The sequence below is a fragment of the Eulemur rufifrons genome, chromosome 20, assembly GCF_041146395.1.
Source record: "Eulemur rufifrons isolate Redbay chromosome 20, OSU_ERuf_1, whole genome shotgun sequence".
Lineage (NCBI taxonomy): Eukaryota > Metazoa > Chordata > Mammalia > Primates > Lemuridae > Eulemur > Eulemur rufifrons.
In genome coordinates this window covers 27,898,619-27,919,012 of record NC_091002.1, presented here as the reverse complement: position 1 = coordinate 27,919,012, position 20,394 = coordinate 27,898,619, and the positions used below count along the sequence as shown (strand labels likewise).

The 20,394-nt window shown below is 37.8% G+C and overlaps 1 protein-coding gene and 1 pseudogene across 9 annotated transcripts in view; both read right to left on the bottom strand.

Moving 5' to 3' along the window:
• PTPRA (protein tyrosine phosphatase receptor type A) overlaps positions 1-20,394 on the bottom strand; it is a 127,095-nt gene that overhangs the window by 51,015 nt on the left and 55,686 nt on the right. For 6 of the 8 annotated variants that reach the window (XM_069496511.1, XM_069496513.1, XM_069496516.1 and 3 more), the window contains 2 exons: positions 10,846-10,924; positions 9,963-10,304 (listed from right to left, as the gene is read on the bottom strand). In XM_069496511.1, the coding sequence (XP_069352612.1) occupies positions 9,963-10,304; positions 10,846-10,924 (421 nt within the window). Of the gene's footprint in view, positions 1-2,669; positions 2,697-9,962; positions 10,305-10,845; positions 10,925-20,394 lie in introns of all 8 variants that reach the window. The other 2 variants (XM_069496510.1, XM_069496512.1) reach the window with 1 other exon arrangement.
• Positions 7,070-7,746, bottom strand: LOC138400876 (single-stranded DNA-binding protein, mitochondrial pseudogene; annotated as a pseudogene). Its single transcript, XR_011236390.1, has one exon. The product of XR_011236390.1 is annotated as a single-stranded DNA-binding protein, mitochondrial pseudogene (transcript).

Here is a 20,394-nt window from a genome sequence, read left to right as displayed (position 1 = left end):
TCAGCCGAATACTTATCCTGACTGGTTCTAGAACTCTAGTCTCAAGGACTCCTTCTTTACAAATATACTATTTTCTGATTTTTAAAAAGGCGGTTATATAAATGATTACATCTAAAATATTTTTAAAGTATGATTAGAATCAGCTTTATCCTGTGTTCTTGCTCTTTAATAAATAAATACCAGTTATAAGGTCTTCACATGAAAATCCCATTATCAAAAAAAAAAGGTGGCCGGGCGCGGTGGTTCACGCCTGTAATCCTAACACTCTGGGAGGCCGAGACGGGTAGATCGTTCGAGGTCAGGGGTTCGAGACCAGCCTGAGCAAGAGTGAGACCCCGTCTCTACTAAAAAATAGAAAGAAATTATCTGGCCAACTAAAATATATATATATATAAAAAAAAAAATTAGCCGGGCATGGTGGCACATGCCTGTAGTCCCAGCTACTTGGGAGGCTGAGGCAGTAGGATCGCTTAAGCCCAGGAGTTTGAGGTTGCTGTGAGCTAGGCTGATGCCACGGCACTCACTCTAGCCCAGGCAACAAAGCAAGACTCTGTCTCAAAAAAAAAAAAAAAAAAGGGAACCAAATTGTACTATTACAATAAAAAAGTAGGAAAGTAGGATGAGATGGGTTTATGCAGAATTTTGCTTAAAAGGTACAGAGGCCGGACACAGTAGCTTACACTTGTAATCTTAGCACTCTGTGAGTCTGAGGCAGGAGGACTGCTTGAGGTCAGGAGTTCAAGACCAGCCTGACCAAGAGTGAGACCCCCATTCCTACGAAAAATAGAAAAAATTAGCCGAGGCATGGTGGGGCATGCCTGTAGTCTCAGCTATTCGGGAAACTGAGGGAGGAGGATTGCTTGAGACCAGGAGTTTGAGGTTGCAGTGAGCTATGACGACACCACTGCACTGTAGCCCAGGCAACAAAGGGAGACCCTGTCTCCAAAAAAAGAAAAAACAAACAACACAAGAAAATAACCAGTTTCTTGGACTTCAAAAGAGGAAGAAGAGTTGCCTGCGTCTCCCTCCCTCTCTTGTTTTATTCCTTCCTGCTTTGACAATTGAAACACCAACCACAGGTGCTCAAAAGCACCCCAAAGGCTAGTGCATAAAAACTTGTAACCCTTAATTCATCTGCATAAGACATAATTTGCTTATCAAACACATTATAATACACATATTTCCAAACAGTTGACTCATGTCTCAAAAAGCATTTGGTTTTAAAATTAGAATGTGATATCCAAATTTATAATACTTCTAAAGATCTGCTCTGGTAAAATTGTTATTACATTATGTGGCTTTAGAATATGTATGCCTCTTGAGTTCCCTGTTTGGCCAAGGGAATTATACAAAATTATCTTCTGACTTAAAAATGAGATTTATTATATTAATAAACTTTTCATATGTCACTATTAGCAATAATCTAGATAATTAAGGTAATTTTATTTTTTAATTATAACATGGAAACTACTTAACTATCAGCTAGGTAAAAGAGGTATAATATCTGGGATAAGAAAAGGGCTGAATATTATTAAAACATACACTAACTAGTGGAAAGAATCAACAGATCTTAAAGCCTACCACTTTGACTTTTGATTTTATTGTAGGACTGGTTAAAAGAGCAGTTTAGGGAGCAAATATAAGTATCTATTGCAATATAAACCTATTAAGTTCTACACATTTGATAGTGATAGTAAGTGAATCTGTATAGCAAGGACACTGCATTAATCCTATGTTTGGTTGCTGAGTTTAGGAAAGTAAGAGAAATCTGTACACAGCATGGTAACACCTCACTATTGCTCACCAAATATAGTGGCAGATGGACATTACAGAGTACTTTTCTGACTCAAATGCTCCCTAATTGGTGGGACTTCATAAACTTCTAAATGTTCCATTACTTAATTACACAGGGAAATTTGTACATAAATAATGGAGTCAGAAAAAGAATCTCAAAAAGTCTGATTTGATAAAATAGAAAACCATGATTAAAAAAACTGCTTCGTACAGTAACATTTTCCAAACTGAAATGTAACGATCATTTCTTAGAATACTGGATGATCTCTTTCTCTCATGCTCTTTGATGGCAGCCTTACTGTTGTCTTAGGCGAAACGTGCCATATTTCTACACATGAGTATCCATGTCTTCCTGCTCTCTGATGACCAGGAATTCAGCAGTCTAGCTGAAACCACAGACACAGCGTCTGAGGCCATAATGACTTTACACTAGAGGGCTGAAAATCCATGAAAGCCAATATAAAGCCACAAAGGGTCAACATTTTACAGACTAGGAGAAAGACAACACAAAGCCAGAATGTTTAAATGTTAACTATGGCCTAGAAAGCAGAAATAACTTATGGTATAAAAATTATAGCCTGGTATCACCAAAGGCAGTATTAACAAGGTGACATGACAAAGTAAGATACAATTATTTTATTGCTTGTTAAAATATATCATAGCTGTTAGAATCGATAATCTATATTTAAAAACATATTAAATACAGTACTTATTTCTATTGCTTTTCTGTATGAGGTTAATATGGAATCAAGGGAAAGTAAACAAACAACACAGCCACAGATGCACAAGGTTACCACAGACTGTGAGCAGAGGAAACACAGATGAATACCATACACTGTGTAAAAGAGACAACAGATATAAGGTGAGCGGCTCACCTCTTCTGTCCTTCGAGTCAGAATTACCTGTGTAATAAGTGAAAAATAGAAACATTCACTCAGGTTAAAGAAAAACATTACTATTCAATTTAGGGTAAAACTGAGCAAGCTCCCGTTTTGTAAAGGGATACTTTCCTCTATGTATATACAATGCTGGACCTAGAATGTATCCTCTAACAGCTGGGAAACAAGATTGTCCAGATCCACTAAACTTTAGTCAGTGGTCTGGCTTTCCTCCTGAGTACACAAACAATGCAGCATCAATATTCATTAAAAAGTACAAGAATGCAAAGAGAAATAACACATGATATTAGAAGACTTTATGGCTTTTGGTCCATTAAAATGCAGGAGGACAAGGCTAAGTAAGGATTTAAAAGACCTAAACGATAAGAGGTAATAAAATCTAACTGGTACATACCAAACTCTATACACTAACAGAGAAAAACCTTCTTTTCAAAGGCCCATGGGATATTTACAAGCCCTTATAAATTTCCATTAGTAGAAACAGTACAATATTCTTTTATCACATTGCAATAAAATTAGAAATTAACAAAGTAAGAAAACTCTTGAAAACATTGAAACCAAAACTGCAAAGTACCTAAAATAATAACAATGACGAAAACACCTTTGTGTAGAACCTGCCATCTCCCCCGACCCCACCCCGTATCAGTCTCTCTTCCTCTTCTTGCCTTTGGTACAGAACCCCTGTTTTTTAGTTGAGCATAAAACCGTATAGCTAGAGGCTACATTTCTGAGGCTCCTTTGTGCTAGGTGTAGTCATGAGATGAATTCCAGCCAATGGGATGCGAACAAAAGCAATGTGGGTAATTTCCAGGTCACATCCTTTGGAAAAGAAGTTGTCCCCATTCCTTTTGTTCTTCCTTCTCAGGGGCTGGAAGTAGAGAGTTTAAGATGGTCATTATAAAATATTCCTACAAAAGTCAATAGCCTTCATATTCCCAACAGCAACCAATAAGACATAAAAAAAAAAATTCCATTTATACTAACAAAAACAAAAGATTTAAAAAAAAAAGCAGGGCCTTTGCAAATGGAATGAATGTACTGCATTCTTGAATAGGAAGACAACATCTTAAAGATGTCATTCTCTCTGTTACTTAATATGTTTAACATAAGCAATAAAAAATTGTTTTCCAGCTAGAGAAGCTGATTCTAATGTTTATAAGGAAAAATGATCAAGAATTGCTAGCAAAATTCTGAAAAATAATATTAACAAAGAACGACTTGCTTTACCAGACATAAATATTTTACAAAGTTATAGTTATTAGAACAGTATGGTTTTGTACATGGACAGAGAAAAAGATCAACAGAAACTACAATGAGTCCAGGGGTGGTGGCTTACATCTGCAATCCTTAGCACTTTGGGAGTCCAAGGTGGGAGGATCCCTTGAGCCCAAGAATTCAAGAACAGCCTGGGCAATATAGCGAGACCCTGTCTCAACAGAACAATAAAAAAATTAGCCAAGCATGGTGGCAAGTGCCTATAGTCCTACCTACTTGGGAGGAGGCTGAAGCAGGAGGATCGCTTGAGCCCAGGAGCTCAAGGTTACAGTGAGCTATGATCACATCACTGCACTTCAGCATGGGCAACAGAGTGAGACTCTATCTCTTAAAAATAAAAAAATAAATAAATAAATAAAATAGAATGAATGCCCCCAAATGCTCAAATAAGTACCTAAATAAATATCTGAATTCAGTATATAATAAAGGTGGCATTTCAGATCAGTGAGGAAAAAACAGATTACTCATTAAAGGGTACTGGGACAACTAGTTAGCTATTTGGGGAACAACAGATCCATCGCTTACACTTTGCATAAGAATAAATTCCAGATGGATCAAAAATTTAAGTATGCATACATATACACACACACAAGAAGGAAACTATAATATAAATGTCCTGAAGAAAACTATTTTATAATTTTGGAGTAAGGAAAGCCTTCCTAAATATGACCCAATACCTAGAAAACATTTAGTTAAAACAAACTGATAAATATTTAAATTTTTAGTATTAAAAATTGCTAATGGTGGCCGGGCGCGGTGGCTCACGCCTGTAATCCTAGCACTCTGGGAGGCCGAGGTGGGCGGATCGTTTGAGCTCAGGAGTTCGAGACCAGCCTGAGCAAGAGCGAGACCCCATCTCTACTAAAAATAGAAAGAAATTATATGGACAGCTAAAAATATATATAGAAAAAATTAGCCGGGCATAGTGGTGCATGCCTGTAATCCCAGCTACTCGGGAGGCTGAGACAGGAGGATCGCTTGAGCTCAGGAGTTTGAGGTTGCTGTGAGCTAGGCTAACGCCACGGCACTCACTCTAGCCTGGGCAACAGAGAGAGACTCTGTCTCAAAAAAAAAAAAAAAAAAAATTGCTAATGGTATCTTCTGCAATGCACAAAAGCTAGATATACCATCCAGGGAAAAATATTTGCAATTTTACCATAGGCAAAAGGCTCATTTCCTGAACGTACATAAAAAGCTTCTACAAATGAGTCAGGAAAACCTGACAGTCTATTAAGAAAAATGGGTAAAAGATATCAACAGAGAGTGCTCAGAAAAAGAAATTTAAATGATCTTTTAAATTATGTAAAGTTGCTCAACCTCACTCAGAGAAACGCAAATTAAGGTTACACTAATATGCCATTTTTCACCACTTTGGCAGAGATGCAGAAGTTTAATAATTCACTGCACTGAAGAGAGTTTAGAAAAACAGGCACTTTGACATATTGCTAATAGGAATATATTTCCCAATAGAGGGAAATGTGGCAATATCCATCAGTTTTTAAATGCACACTTAAAATAGTTTATCCTACTAATATTCTCATACATCTGAAATGACAAACTGTATTGTTCCTAAGAGTACTCTGAAAACAACCTTAACGTCCATTCATAGGGGAGACTGGCTAAATATATTCAGGTATATCCATACAATGAAGCAGCTCTTAACTAAAATACACAAGTATGATGATAAGGTCAACTGGAAAAAGCAATGTGCAGAAATTAACTCAATATATTTATTATTTGTATTATAAATGGAATAAGAAATATATACGCATTTGCTTATTTTTAAGAGGAAAAAGAGACTCAAAGCAAAAATTAGCAAGAAAGAAAAATTAAGAAGATTAAAGAATTAATTCAGGATATGTTTATATCCAAATAATGGGGTTTTAGAAGAAGAGAACAAAGGAAGTGGAAGAGGGAGGAAAGTTTCAAAGAAATGCAAGAAAATTTTCAGAGTTTAAGTTCCAAGGCTCCAAAGGGCCCATCAAGTATCCTACCCATAATAATGAATGAAAAAGACCCACATCAAGACACATGTCTGTGAAATTTCAGGATCCTAATGATAAAGAGAAGATCCTAAAAAATACACAAAGAATTATGAATTAAGATAGCAGTAGAATCCAAGCCTGGTAAGTAGAAGTCAGTCAGGGCAATACTTTAAAAATTCTGGGGAAAAATATTTCCTCAAATTCTATATATATCCCTAAAGACATCTTCAGACATGTAGGTCTAATGCAATTTACCTCCCACAGACCCCTTTTCTCGGGAAGCTTTTGGAGCATGTTTTCTACCAAATGATGAAAGAAGACAAAAAAGAAGAAAACGTGAAAGCCAGGAAGCAGCAGCAAAGGGAATTCCCAGAATGACAGAGAAGGGAAATCCCAGGCTTTTACCAGTACTAGCCCTGGAGATTAATAAGCCTAGATTGGAATAAGACAAAGGAGGGCTCAGGATGAATTTCTCTAGGTAAAAAAGAAATAACAGATTATCTAATAGGTCTGACTTTGTAGAAAACTATGTTGACAGGCTCTGGAGAGTGTGGGAGGAACTGACTAGCAATAACTAGAAAACTAAACAAAAAACAAGGCGATTATTAAATTCAGGAAAAAACTGCACAAGAAAGAAAAAATAATCAAATTATATCTATAATTCAGCAATGAATATTTCATAGCCATAATATAAAACATCAAATACTGATGTAAGCAAAAATTATAACTATTACAAGAGAATTGATGAGATTGTGGTGATTGTGCTGTATGGTTTAAGACTGTGACATCCTCATGGGCCATAATGGTTTGTGTTTTACTAATATTGAATAAAAACTACCAGAGAAATATAGTCTCAGTCTCCTCTGACATGAAATGTGTTAAGTGTACAATAACTGGATTCTTAGCTGTTGCATAATTTGGACCTAACGTAGTTTATGGAAAACTAAATTCTCTACCAGCAGTGTGGAAAGACTACAAAAGTAAGAAATAGGCCTAATTTGCTAGCCTTAAGATCTAAAGAAAATCATTTAATCTCCATATATAGTGTTAAATTATGCCACTGTTTAGAGGAGATAATTATCCATGGTCACATCACAGAATTGTTTTTTTTTTTTTTTATCATTCATTTATATAAAAGAGTATTTTAATTCTTATCTTTAGAAACTAAAAAGACTATACATGATTTGGAATTGAGACTGTACCAAACAACGGCCAAAGAAGAATCGTCCATTCTACACCTTCTCTTTTGTCTGGTCACTCAGAAATATAATGTTATCAGCTATGATCGTTGTTGCTTGTCGCCTCACATTATTTTTATCCATGTATTCACCATAGTCTACTTTCCCTTCCAAATAAATTCGAGCCCCCTTTTTCACATACTGATATGCCACATCTCTGAGGCCTGGCCGGAACACTGATATTCTGTGCCATGTTGTCTTTTGACTGACATCACCCATTTGGTATTCTTCACCATCCCCTGATCGCCACATCTCATTTGTTGCTAGAGAAAATATCGTGACTGGATTTTTTCCTTCCACCTGTTTCATCACAGGGTCCTGACCCACTCGCCCAAGTAACTGCACACGATTCAGGGATCTTTCAAGAACCAAACTGCTAGCTATTTCAGACTCATGTCTTACAAACTGATGAAGTACCTGCAATACAGGTCTTCGAAACATGGCTTCTCTTTTCTTTTCTTACTCTAGCCTTTACACTCTTCTCAAAGGTGGCGCTCCCACCCAAGCTCGTAGTGGAACTGGAAGGAAACCGTGCAGTCCTTCGCACGAGTGAGAAGGGAAGGCCACAGAATTGTGAAATGAAAGACAGTACAGAATGGAACATGGGCTGTGAAATTAGTCAGGCCTGGGTTACAGTCTCACCTTTTCCATCTGCTCATTCAGTTTGTAAAAGTTAATCTGCCTTTCCTCCCTGAGCAGTGGCCATAACCCACAGCAAGAAATATACTTTATGTCATTACTCAATATCTGTATCTGCATTTGTGTATAAAAAAATAAAAGTTTTACAAAATTATGTATGTAACATGAAAAAACTAGAATAGAAATGGAATTGGACCATCCATTAAAACAAAAAAACACTAGGGGTGGCCCACTAAACTGATTTCATGAATTGGGTCATAACCTGCATTTTGAAAAACACTCTAGAAATTACAGTCTCATCATTGTAAAACTCCTTCAACTGTAAAACATAAAATAGAACTTATCTCATAGGATTATTGTATAAAACCCTTAGTACAATGTCTAGCATATAGTAATAATTATGACAAAACTATATTAACTTTAGGTTGGGTGTGGAGGCTCACCCCTATAATCCTAGCACCCTGGGAGGCCAAGGCGGGAGGATCGCTTCAGCTCAGGAGTTGGAAACTAGACCGAGCAACAGCAAGACCCCATCTCTACTAAAAATTGAAAAATTAGCCAGGTATTGTGGTGGGCACCTGCAGTCCCAGCTACTCGGGAGGCTGAGACATAAGGATCACTTGAGCCCGGGAATTTGAGGTTGCAGTGAGCTAGGATCATGCCACTGCACTCTACCCAGCGGGGACAGAGTGAGACTGTCTCAAAAACAAAAACAAACAAACAAAAAAACCCAAACAACTGTATTAACTTTAAAGTACAAAGCAAGTATCAGACCCCTACCTCATCAAGAATAGTGAGATGCCATACATATTAAATGTACCTCCATTCTTTTCCCATGGATTGTTCAGGAAAAAAATAAATACGTTTACCTCTATATATTTTATTCATAATTATCAGAGCTATAATTGCAACAATAATGACAGGTAACACTTAAAAATAGTGCTTACCATGTACAGGCACCATTGCAAGTATTTCACCCATATTGACTCATTTAATCCTAATAGCTCTTCTATGAGGTAAGAACTATTACTGTCATTCATTTCTGTTTTACAAACAAACTGAGGTACAAACAGATTAAACTTGTCTTATGGTCATACAGCTAGCTTATGGCAGAGTTGAAATTCAAACTCAGGTAGTGTGGGTCTGCAGACTATGCTCTTAAATGCAAATGCTATATTGCCTGTATAGTAGAAAATATGGTATTAAAGCAGGCAGGTGAAGGGTCTGGGAATGCAAGGTCTAGCTAAAAGATGTCATCTATGGTAACCAAATGAGATTCAATTCAGCCCTCCATGAGCTAGATGTGATTCCACCTAGGGGTGCTCACCATCTAACAGGAAAGAAATTTGAGCCAAAGGGATGGGATCAAAGAAGAGGGAACTGTGATTTTTGTTAGAAAAGGAATGACAGTTACACAGCAATCAGGGAACAATTATTTACTTTACTCCTCACTGATGCCCTTTAAGGGACCCTTCTAATCCTCTTTTACAGACCAGTGGCCTGAGGTTCAAAGAGGTCAGAAATTTGCCTTTCCCCACCTGGTCTCAGAGCTAGGTCTCTGACTTTATCCTTGGGACTACTTCTGCTTCAACCCAGTGACTCTGATCCAAGGAGACGAGAGGGCTGGGCTGAGGCCCTGAACAACTGGTACCGCAACATAACCATTTCCTTAGCCCTTCTTTCTAACTCCATCCTGGCCTCTGGCCTCCCACTCCATATCTAATTGTCACAGACATCCATATCTATTCTTCTCTCTCCCATGGGCTCCATGGATCCCTTCCTTTCAAGGCTAATCCTATTACTCAGTTTTGTATCCTTTCATTTTCAGTCTCTTCCGTCATCCATTAGCTCCCCTCTTTCTCTTGTCTTTTCAACCTTCTTCTCTACCTTTAAACACACTTAAACCTTCCCAATCTAACCAGAGTCCCACCCAGCAGAATGATATCCTCTAGAATCCTTCTGCTTTCTTCTGAACTCTATGCTAACCAGATATTCCTAAGAATTCTATATCAATCACTTTGCTTGAGCAATTTTACTTATTTCAAGAAGTTTTATGGCTAGAAAACACAAAGATAATAAAAGGGTGAATGAACTCAAAGAGCAAAAGAACAAATAGAAACTATCTCTAGTACCTGAAGGCGGGAAGGTTTCTGGAGTGGTTGCTGCAGTGCTGGAATTCCCCTCCCAGGGTTCTGTTCTGGCATCTGTGAACTGGTTATCTGGAAGCCACGTTCCATTTGGTGAAATTGTAGTGCCTATAGAATTGGTGCTTGCTGTTCTCGTGGTACCATTGTCAGAGTCTGAAGAATTGACAGTGGTTACATAGGTGGGTCCCAGAGTTAGATCTGGGCTGAATGTTGGTGCCACAGAAAGAGAAGTTACTGAAGAAGTTGGATTTGAAGTTTTGGTCTCTTCTTTAACTGATTCTGCTGTTGATGCTTTAGTTGATCTTGTTATTCCTACAGAAGGTGCAACTACAAACACCAAAAAAAACAGAGGGGAAACATATGAAGAACGTGAAGCTGAAAAGTTGTAAGACACAAAGCAGCATGCCTTAATAAACTCTCAAACACCTGGAGACCAAGCAAAGACCAGACATACGCACATGTGCAAGCAAGCACGCACACACACAGCAATTCATTTTTATCTAATGCTGGACTGTTCTACCTCCTTCAAAGGACTACCAACTAAGGGAAGAAGAGACAGAATTTTTTTACTAAGCTCCTCAGAATAAATATATAGAGTCTTAATTCTCAACAATTTCTTTTACTTTTTAGGAAAGAACACATAATCTCTGATTTATTTGAATAAATAATCTCCAAGTAGTAAGTATATGGTATATAAAACAATGCTGAGCATTCAATACAATTCAGAGAATTCCAAAGACACCTATTGCCATCCTTTTGAGTAAAATTTTAATATTCTTTCAATACTACCTAGATCTTCAAATTAGGGTCATTAAATGTGAAAGCAAAATTCAATTCTAAATACCAGTCTTATCAAATGACAATTTACCTGTGGTAGTATTGTTGGCACTGACATGTATCAGACCACTGCCAAGCAGAACAAGAATGAACCAGGAATCCATGCTTACCTGGAAAATAGGAAGCCATGTTAGATGAGGTCCTATATTATCATAACTACTCACCTTTGGGTTTCCAAGCTATTAAAATGTGCACACAGACCAATGATTTTTTGGGAGCCTTATATGTATGTTTCCCCAGGAGTCCAACTATTAATTGAATCTTTATACAGATTGAGTACCCTTATCTGAAATGCCTGGAACCAGAAATGTTTCAAATTTCACATTTTATTTGAATTTTGGAATATTTGCATTGTACTTACCAGTTGAGCACCCCTAATCTGAAAATCTGAAATCTCCTTTGAGTGTCATGTCAGTGTTCAAAAAGTTTCGAATTTTGGAGCATTTCAGATTTTGGATTTTCAGATTAGGGATGTTCAAACCTGCACATATATGTCATATTAAGACATATTGTTTATGCATTTAAAAATGCTTTTATAGCAGTGATTCTCAACCTTGGCTGTACTTTAGAATCACCTGAAAAACTTTAAAAAAAATTCCCAGATGCCAGACTGCATCTCTATGGGTGAGAGCTAGGTAGCAGCTCCTTTTAAAGCTCCCACATTGACTGCTAAGTACAGCTTTGCAGTCTTCAAAGTGAGAAGTATGGAAAAGGTAGGCTGACTGCACTCACGTACTGCCCTTTGAGGTAGACATTACATAGCTGTTCTCAACCTTTATTCTACCTCAAACCACATAAGAGGACAGTGGCACATTCCCACAGTAATAGTGGGTCATTCATCTATTTAGATTTTTGTGCCCTACACCGAGCTAGGTATTAGAGAAACAACTGGGATGAAATATACTCACAAGCCCCATCTTCATGGGATTCACAGTCTAGAAGTGATTCAATATGGTAGTGACTCTCCAAGGGAAGCATGCCTCCTGAAGGAGTATATGAAAATCTCTGGAGGAGGGGTAGGAAGGGAGGGAGATGTAGGTGGTTCATATATACCCCAGCAGTTTGCCCCTGGTATCAGCAGCCATGCCTAGCAGGGAAATGGGTTCAGCGGGTGGCCTTCTCTAGGGGCAGCCACATGAGATTTTGACCACTTCTCCATTCTTCCTAGGCTGTGATCATTAAACCAGTAATATATTATTAGAATTTTTAAATGCTTAAAAACACATTTTAAAAGAGAATAAATGAGTATTTCTGTGAGCTTGGGATAAGGAAGAAGGACTTTCTAAGCATAATGGGCAACATAAATCACAAAGGTAAAAATGGAATATCTGATAGTAGAAAAAATAAAAGCTACTAAATATAAAAGAAACCCATCATAAACAATGGTCATGGGTAGGAAGGCTAAATATTGTCAGTTCTTCCCAAATTGGTCTACATAGTCAATACAATCACAATCAAAATCCCAGGTAAGTTATTTTGTGGATATCAAAAAACTGATTCTAAAATTTACGTGAAGAAGCAAAAGACTCAGAAGAGTCAACTCAATACTGAAGGAGAACAAGAGTCAGAGACTGACACCACCTGACTTCAAGACTTATAGTACAGTAATTAAGACAATGTGGTATTGGCAAAAGAACAAATAGATCAATGGAACAGAATAGAAACCAGAAATAGACTCACATTAATATTAGTCAATTGATCTTTTGCAAAAGAGCAAAGGCAATTCAATGGAGCAAAGATAGTCTTTTCAACAAATGGTACTGGAACAACTGGACATCTACATGCAAAAAAATTAATCTAGATCAGACCTTGTGCCTTTCACAAAAATTAACTATAAATGGATCATAGACTTAAATGTCAAACACAAAACTATGAAACTACTAGAAGATAACATAGGAGAAAATCTAGATGGCCTTGCATATGGTAGTAACTTCTTAGACACAATGCCAAAAGCACAATCCATGAAAAACATAATTGATAGGCTAGACTTCATTAAAATCAAAAACTGCTCTGCAAAAGACAATGGCAAGAGAATAAGGCTCTGAAATCTCCAGTGGGGACACGGTTGGTGGGCAATGTGCACTGGTTGTTAAATCACTCACACTTGCCTGCCCATCTCAAAGCCCACTTTGTATGCCTCCTCTCATTTAATTCTCACCAACCCTGCTATGCTGACTTTGTGCACCTCCCGGGAAGGGCAGAATCTCTCTTGAATTGCGGAAACCTTGAATATCAAATCCATTAACAATTGATTACATATGCTGACATGCGTTTCAGGGGTAAATTATTTGAAATATATATCCTGTATCCAAGATGAAGGAACCATTCATAGGCATAATTAATACCTGCTAGAGAGGGACTCTTTTGGCTTCTGGACAAAGAGCAGCACTCCTTGCTCAGATCCACAGTGCCTGTCAAGGAACCCTGAGGCTCTGAGAGCCATGCTACTCTCACCTGAGGACAAGGAGAGTAGGAAGAAAATTGGGCTCCAGTATGAAAAAAAACATGCCCATTCCTCAGTTAGGTATGGACAAGTAAGTACATTCTAGCCAAGGAAATATAAACCATATAGCAATATGAGATGTTTAGGAAGGTAGTTTAAAAGGGAGAAGACTGGTCTTTTTCCTTGTCTTCCCTCCTATAATCTGGAATTCAGATGTGATAATTAGAGCCCCAGCAGCCATTTTGGACTCCGAGGTAACTTTGAGGATAGAACAGAGCTAGAAGGAGATTGGGTTCTCTGATGACACCATCAAACTGCCACACAAGCCCTGCTTACACCCTCATATTTTGTATACATGAGAAAGAAACCTATTTCATTTTCTGATATATGCAACAAACCTCAATCCTGATATAGTTATTCATAAGGAATAAGACCAACTCCTCACATTATGATGTGTGATGATCCAGGAATGGGAATGATGAGGGTGCTGTGCATACATTTACTAAAGAAAATATGGTACAAGGAATCAACATTATGAAGTCCTCACTTCATAATGAGAGCTCAGATAATCTGCACATTGCCAGAATTTAGACTTTGGTGATGATAGTTTCCATTAAGAGTCTTTCTATTCAAAGTTAAGAATTCCACATTTAATATATTATTATTGATAAGATATGATCAAATGTCAGGTAAGTATTATCTCAACACTCGCACATTTTATCTAAGTTAAATCTCACAGCAACTCTTCAAGTTAGATACTCTTTTTACTCCCATTTTGCAGATAAAGAAATTGAGAGATGGCTACAAAGCTGGTAAATTGCGGAGATACAATTCAAATGAAGGACTACCTAGCTTTTCTCCACATATCTCATCACTATTTGATCCTTCAAAGCTTACTAATGAAGAAATAGGTTAAATCTTCCCAATTCCAACAAAAACTAACTGATAATTATTTCCATTTTACAGATTTCTAAACAAAGGGGCAGCAGTTTCTTTTTAATGTGCTCAGGTTAATCAATCACTGATTTTTCAGATATCCAATACCTATGTTCAAGTATTAGTCTTGATTTTAAGTAAATTCAATTCTTTGGCAGAAATAAAGCTCTTTGTGGGAAAGATAACGTGTTTAACTCTCAGCCTTAGTAAGGGTGTCTTCCAGGTGTGGGAGGAACAATGAGAATGTTAAACTCTGTCCTGGGGCCTTCTCCTCCAGCTATTCAAGTTATCTGACTTCAGAAAAAGGTACCTAGAAAGAGAGTTTTAGTCACTTTAGCTAATTGTTCACTCAATCAACATTATATTATTTATTATTAAGAATAAAAACTAATTTTACAACTACAATCCTTGGCTGCCTGCTATGTACTAGGCACTTGTAATGGGCATTTTATAATACTTTAACCATTTAATCCTCACAGCCACCTCATGAGTTAGGTACTGTTTTTCCATTTTACAGATAAAGAAACCAAAGATCACAGAGGTTAAGGAATTTGCTCAAGGCCATATATCTAATAAATGGTTACTGGTATTCAAACTCAGGGCTTTTAAAACTCCAAAGCTCAGGTTCTTCCTTTCATGCTTCACCAGATACTGGTGGTACATAGGCGGATTACACATGGACGTTGTTATCAAGGAATTCACTAACCAGTAATGAGGCACAAATAAACTATTTATTCAAATTCTGAATTATCTACCACCTGTCATTAAAAAAAAAAAAAAAAAGGTTAGCCAATTAACACTAAGGTGAGGTGGGGAAACTGCATACCAGAGAAGGAATTTTCAAAGGAGGTAATGCTTAAACTGAACTTTTGTAAGAATAAAGTAGTTAGCCAAGAGAAGGGTCAGAGTCTTTCAAGCAGAGAGTACCTGGAAACTTAAAAGGCCCATCTGGTCCCAGGAATGACAAAGAGTTGGCTAAGAGCATCAAGCAGGACCTCAATAAATATCTGTTAAATGAGTGTGAAAATGGCAGACATAAAAGACTTAGGAGGTTGAGGAGGGGTGGGGGGGAATACATGCAATGAAGCTGAGGATGGCCACAATAAAATTTTGACTCAACCACTGAACACACTGGGAAACCACCAACGGTTTTAGCACAGGGAAGTAGAACGGAACAATCTGGATTTTAGAAAGAGTTGACAGAGGGTGGAGGATCAATTGGTGGGACTGTAAGGAGGGTCACTGACAGAAGCCCTTAGAAGTAATCTAGCCAACAAACCAGACAGACCTCAAAGCAGGGCAAGACTATCTAAAGAAGGATGAGAAGAGAATTTATAGGGGTAGAATTGAAGACTTAATGAGATGCTGGAGGTAAGGAAGGCCCAAGTGTCTGACTTTAATAAATCATAATTCTATAGACAGGAGGATGGCCCATTCTGGGGCATACAATGGGGCAGGTGATGAGTTTAGTTGTGAACATGGAGAATGTGCAGGACTACAGTGCACATTGTGCCTGCAATGGGTGGTGTGAGAAGGGGCAGAATGGCAGGCAACAACAGAGCAGCTGCCATGGAAGTCAGGCAGAAAGCCAAAGAAGAGAAGAAGACAGCTGTAAGAATGGCAAAAGCAGCAATGAGTGAGCCAGGCAGGAGACATCCGACAAGCACAGGAGGCAGGAGTAGGTGGGTGTTGATGAGTAGAAAACTGATACATACCACCAACGGAGGGTGGAGTGGGAACAGCACTCTGAAGAGCTGCCAGTGAGAGAAATCAGCTTGAAAAAACTACTGATGAGCTTCTAAAGAAGTCCTAGAACACCAGAAATCAACTTACATTATAGGTCTTCTCTTGAGAAAGGCAATGTGATAGAGAAGTCCAAAACAAAGAAAAGAGACCTTCCCCAACATCAGTGGGACTGAGGCACTGGAGAGTAGCTCACTTCCACAGTTTAATATAGAGAATGAAGCTGGACCACTAGGGCTGTGAAATACACAGATTCTTAAGTCCTACTGCCTTTAAGTTACACCTAAGGCAAGATTCACCTGGGGCCCTTGAGAGAGGCCCTGGAGGCAGGAAAGTCAGATTACTACAATAAACAAACACACAAAATAGAGTTTGGTATAAATTTATATTGCAGATTAAGGAAGAGAACAATATGGAAAAGTATTTGTTCTGCTTAATTCATACCTTGGAACAAACTACTAGATACATGAAACCAGAGTATAATACAAATTATCTGCATAAAGTAAAAAATAAAAACCAGCTGCCGGGCACGGTGGCTCATGCCTGTAATCCTAGCACTCTGGGAGGCCGAGACGGGCGGATCGCTGGAGCTCAGGAGTTCGAGACCAGCCTGAGCAAGAAGGAGACCCCGTCTCTACTAAAAATAGACAGAAATTATCTGGCCAACTAAAAGTATATATAGAAAAAATTAGCCGGGCGTGGTGGCACATGCCTGTAGTCCCAGCTACTCGGAAGGCTGAGGCAGTAGGATCACTTGAGCCCAGGAGTTTGAGGTTGCTGTGAGCTAGGCTGATGCCACGGCACTCACTCTAGCCCGGGCAACAGAGCAAGACTCTGTCTCAAAAAAAATAAATAAGTAAATTAATTAATTAAATAAAATAAAAACCAGGGACAATTTTGAAAAAAAATATAATGGAACAATCTATCTACCCAATGTTAAGGCTTACTATATAGCTACCATAATTAAGACAGTGTGGTATTAGCAGAGGTATAGGCACAAAGATCAAGGGAATAAAATACAGAATCAGAAACAGACTTACACAAATATGCCAAAAAAATTTTTGACAAAGGTGCAAAAACAATTCAGTCGATAGCCTTTTCATCAAATGATGCTTGGAAAAATGGATATCCACGTGCAAAAGACTAAAATTGGACCCTTGCCTTACACCATATACAAAAATTAACTTAAAATGAGTAAAGACCTAAAACTATAAAACTCACAGAAGAAAACATGGGGCAAGAGCTGGGTGCAGTGACATATGCCTGTAGTCTCAGCTACTCAGGAGGCTGAGGTGGGAGGATTGCATTAGTCCAGGAGTTCAAGTCCAGCCTTGGCAATACAGCAAGATCCTGTCTCTTAAAAAAAGAAACAAAACAGCATACAGCAAAAACCCTCATGCCATTGGATTTAGCAATGATTTCGTAGATATAACACCAAACGCACAGGCAACAAAACATAGTAAGTTGGACTTCAGCAAAACTAAAAACTTCTGTGAATCAAGGACACTATCAACACAATGAAAAGGCAACCCAAGGATGGGAGAAAAAGTGTGCAAATCACATATCTGACAAAGGACTGAAATCCAGAATATATAAAGAGTTCCTACAACCCAACAACAAAAACAACCTGAATAAAAGATGGGCAAAGGGTACTCCAACCTGCAGTCCAGTGGCTAGGATTCTGTGCTTTCACCACTATGGCCCAGGTTTGATTCCTGGTCAGGGAACCAGTCCCTCATCAATCCTGTAGAGATTTAAATCCTTTAACTTGGTGGGGGAAGGGAGTTAAAAGGGACGACAAAGGACATGCATAAACAGACATTTCTCCAAATAAGATATACAAATGGCCATGAAAAGGGCACATGAGAAGACGCTCAACACCATTAATCATTAGGGAAATGCAAATCAAAACCATAATAAGATACCACTTCACACCCACCAGGATGGCTATCATTAAATATCAAAAAACCAAAATAAAACAAAATCCAGAAAATAACAAGTGTTGGTTAAGATGTGAAAAAACTGGAACCCTGTGCACTGCTGGTGGGAATGTAAAATGGTACAACAGCTATAGAAATCAGTATGGCAATTCCTCAAAAACTAAATATAGTGTTACCATATGATCCAGAAATTCTACTTCTGGAAATAGATCCAAACGAACTGAAAGCTGGGACTCAAACAAATATTTGTACACCAATGTTCGCGGCAACATTATTCACGATGGCTAAGGGTTGACGGCAACCAAGTGTCCACTGACAGATGGATAAATAAAAGGTAGTACATACATACAATGGAATGTTACTCAGCCTTAAAAGGGAAGGAAATTCTGCCACATGCTGCCACATGGATGTACCTTGAAGATATCATACTAAGGGAAATAAGAGTCATAAAATGAAATTATTATATGATTCCATCTATATGAAGGATGTAGTCAAATTCATAGAGATGGAAAGTATTATAGAATGATGGCTGCCACAGGCTGGGGGGAAGGAGGAATGGGGAGTTAGTGCTTAATGAGTATGGAGTTTTAGCTGGGGAAGATGAAAAAGCTCAGGAGATGGATGGCGGTAATGGTTGTACAACATTGTAAATATACTTAATGCCACAGAACTGTATACTTAAAAATAGTTACACATACATAATATAAAATTTACTATTTTAACTGTAATTTTTAAAAAGATAAGCCACAGCCTGGGAGAAAATCTTGCAAAAAAATATATCTTAGAAAGCATTGATATCCAGATATATACAACTCTCAAAGCTCAACAATAAGAAAATAAGCATCCCAATAAAATAAAGGGCGAAAGATCTACACCGACATTTTCATCAAAGATGATGTATGGAAGGCAAATAAGCACCTGAAGGAAGCTGCAAATCATTAATCATCAGGAAGATGCAAAGTAAAACAAAATACCATCATTACACCCACTAAAATGGCTAAAATTAAAAGATCGATCATACCAAATGATGTCAAGGATATAGAGAAAGCAGAACCCCTATACATTGCTGGTGTAAATATAAAAATATAACATGGTACAACTACTTTGGAAAATGACTTGGCAGTTTCTTCAACAGTTGAACATACCTCCGCTACAACAGGATCCAGGCATTCCATTCCTGGATATTTACTCACAAGAACAGGAAATGTATATCCACACCAAAGCCTGTACTTTAATGTTCACAGAATCTTTACTTGTAGTAGCCAAAAACTAGAAACAACCCAAACATCCATCAATAGATGAGTGGATAAACAAATTTTGGCATATGCACATAATGGAATACAACTCAGCAATTTTAAAAATGAATGACCGAAGTATACAACAACATGGATGAATCTCAAAATAATTATGCTAAGTAAAGGAAGTAAAAGAGTATATACTTGTTTTCAAACAGATTTTATTATTCAGGTATGGTAAGGCCAACAGATCAGGAGATGGCTGGCACTGAAAAAATAGTTACTCACAGTTCCCAAGATGAGGAAGCACCAGGGTCACTGATGATGCAGAGGGAACAGGGAGAAAACATGGGCAAGACCTTTTACTGTGGTTTCAGTGGAAAGGAATAGGCAGGGCAGGGTGAGCAGGCTCAGGATTGGCTACTTTGATTAACTTCAGTGGGTTCTGTGGCATAGGGGTTGTCCCTAGTTGCTCTAAGTGGTCTCTAAGGTGAACAGTGGCCCAGAACATGAGAGCCCTGTGAGAGTCCTAGATAAAAGAGGTGGTTGGGGTATAGGTGAGTTATTTACTATCTCCAGGAATTGGCTAACTCTGTCAAAGCATCAGAAACACATGGTTAATACAATACTACATGATTTCACTTGTATAAAACTCTAACAAAAATACAAACCAATTTATAGTGACAGAAAATAGATCAATGGTTGCCTAGAAATGAAGGAGTAGACAAGGGCAAAACGGAGAGGTTCCAAAAGGGCATAAGAAAACTTTGGGGGGGAGGGGATGGGAGTATGCATACACAATGAGTGCATTGCACACTGTTTGGGGAATGGTAACACTTGAAGGTGCTGACTCGGGAAGGGGGGGTGGGAGGGGAGGGAAAAAAAATAAAATAAAATAAATAAATAAAAAAAGAAGAAATGGTGAAAATAATTCTCCAGTCCTCACAAAGGAAAAAAAAAAAAGAAAAAGAAAAAGAAAACTTTGGGAAGTGATATGTTCATACTCTGTTGATTGTGGTGATAGTGTCACTGCTGTATACACAGGTCAAAACTTAATAAATTTTAGACTTTAAAATGTGTACAGCTTATATTGTATGTCAATTACAAAGCTGTTAAGAATTATAGGAAAAATCAACAGAGAAATACAAAAAATATAATAATAAAAGTTAAACAAAGCCAAAGGATAGTTCTTTGAGAATTAACAAAACAGGTAAAAAGAGAAGGCAAAATTAATATTAGAATTTGAAAAGTGGAAATAACTACAGACATAGCAGATGAAAAAC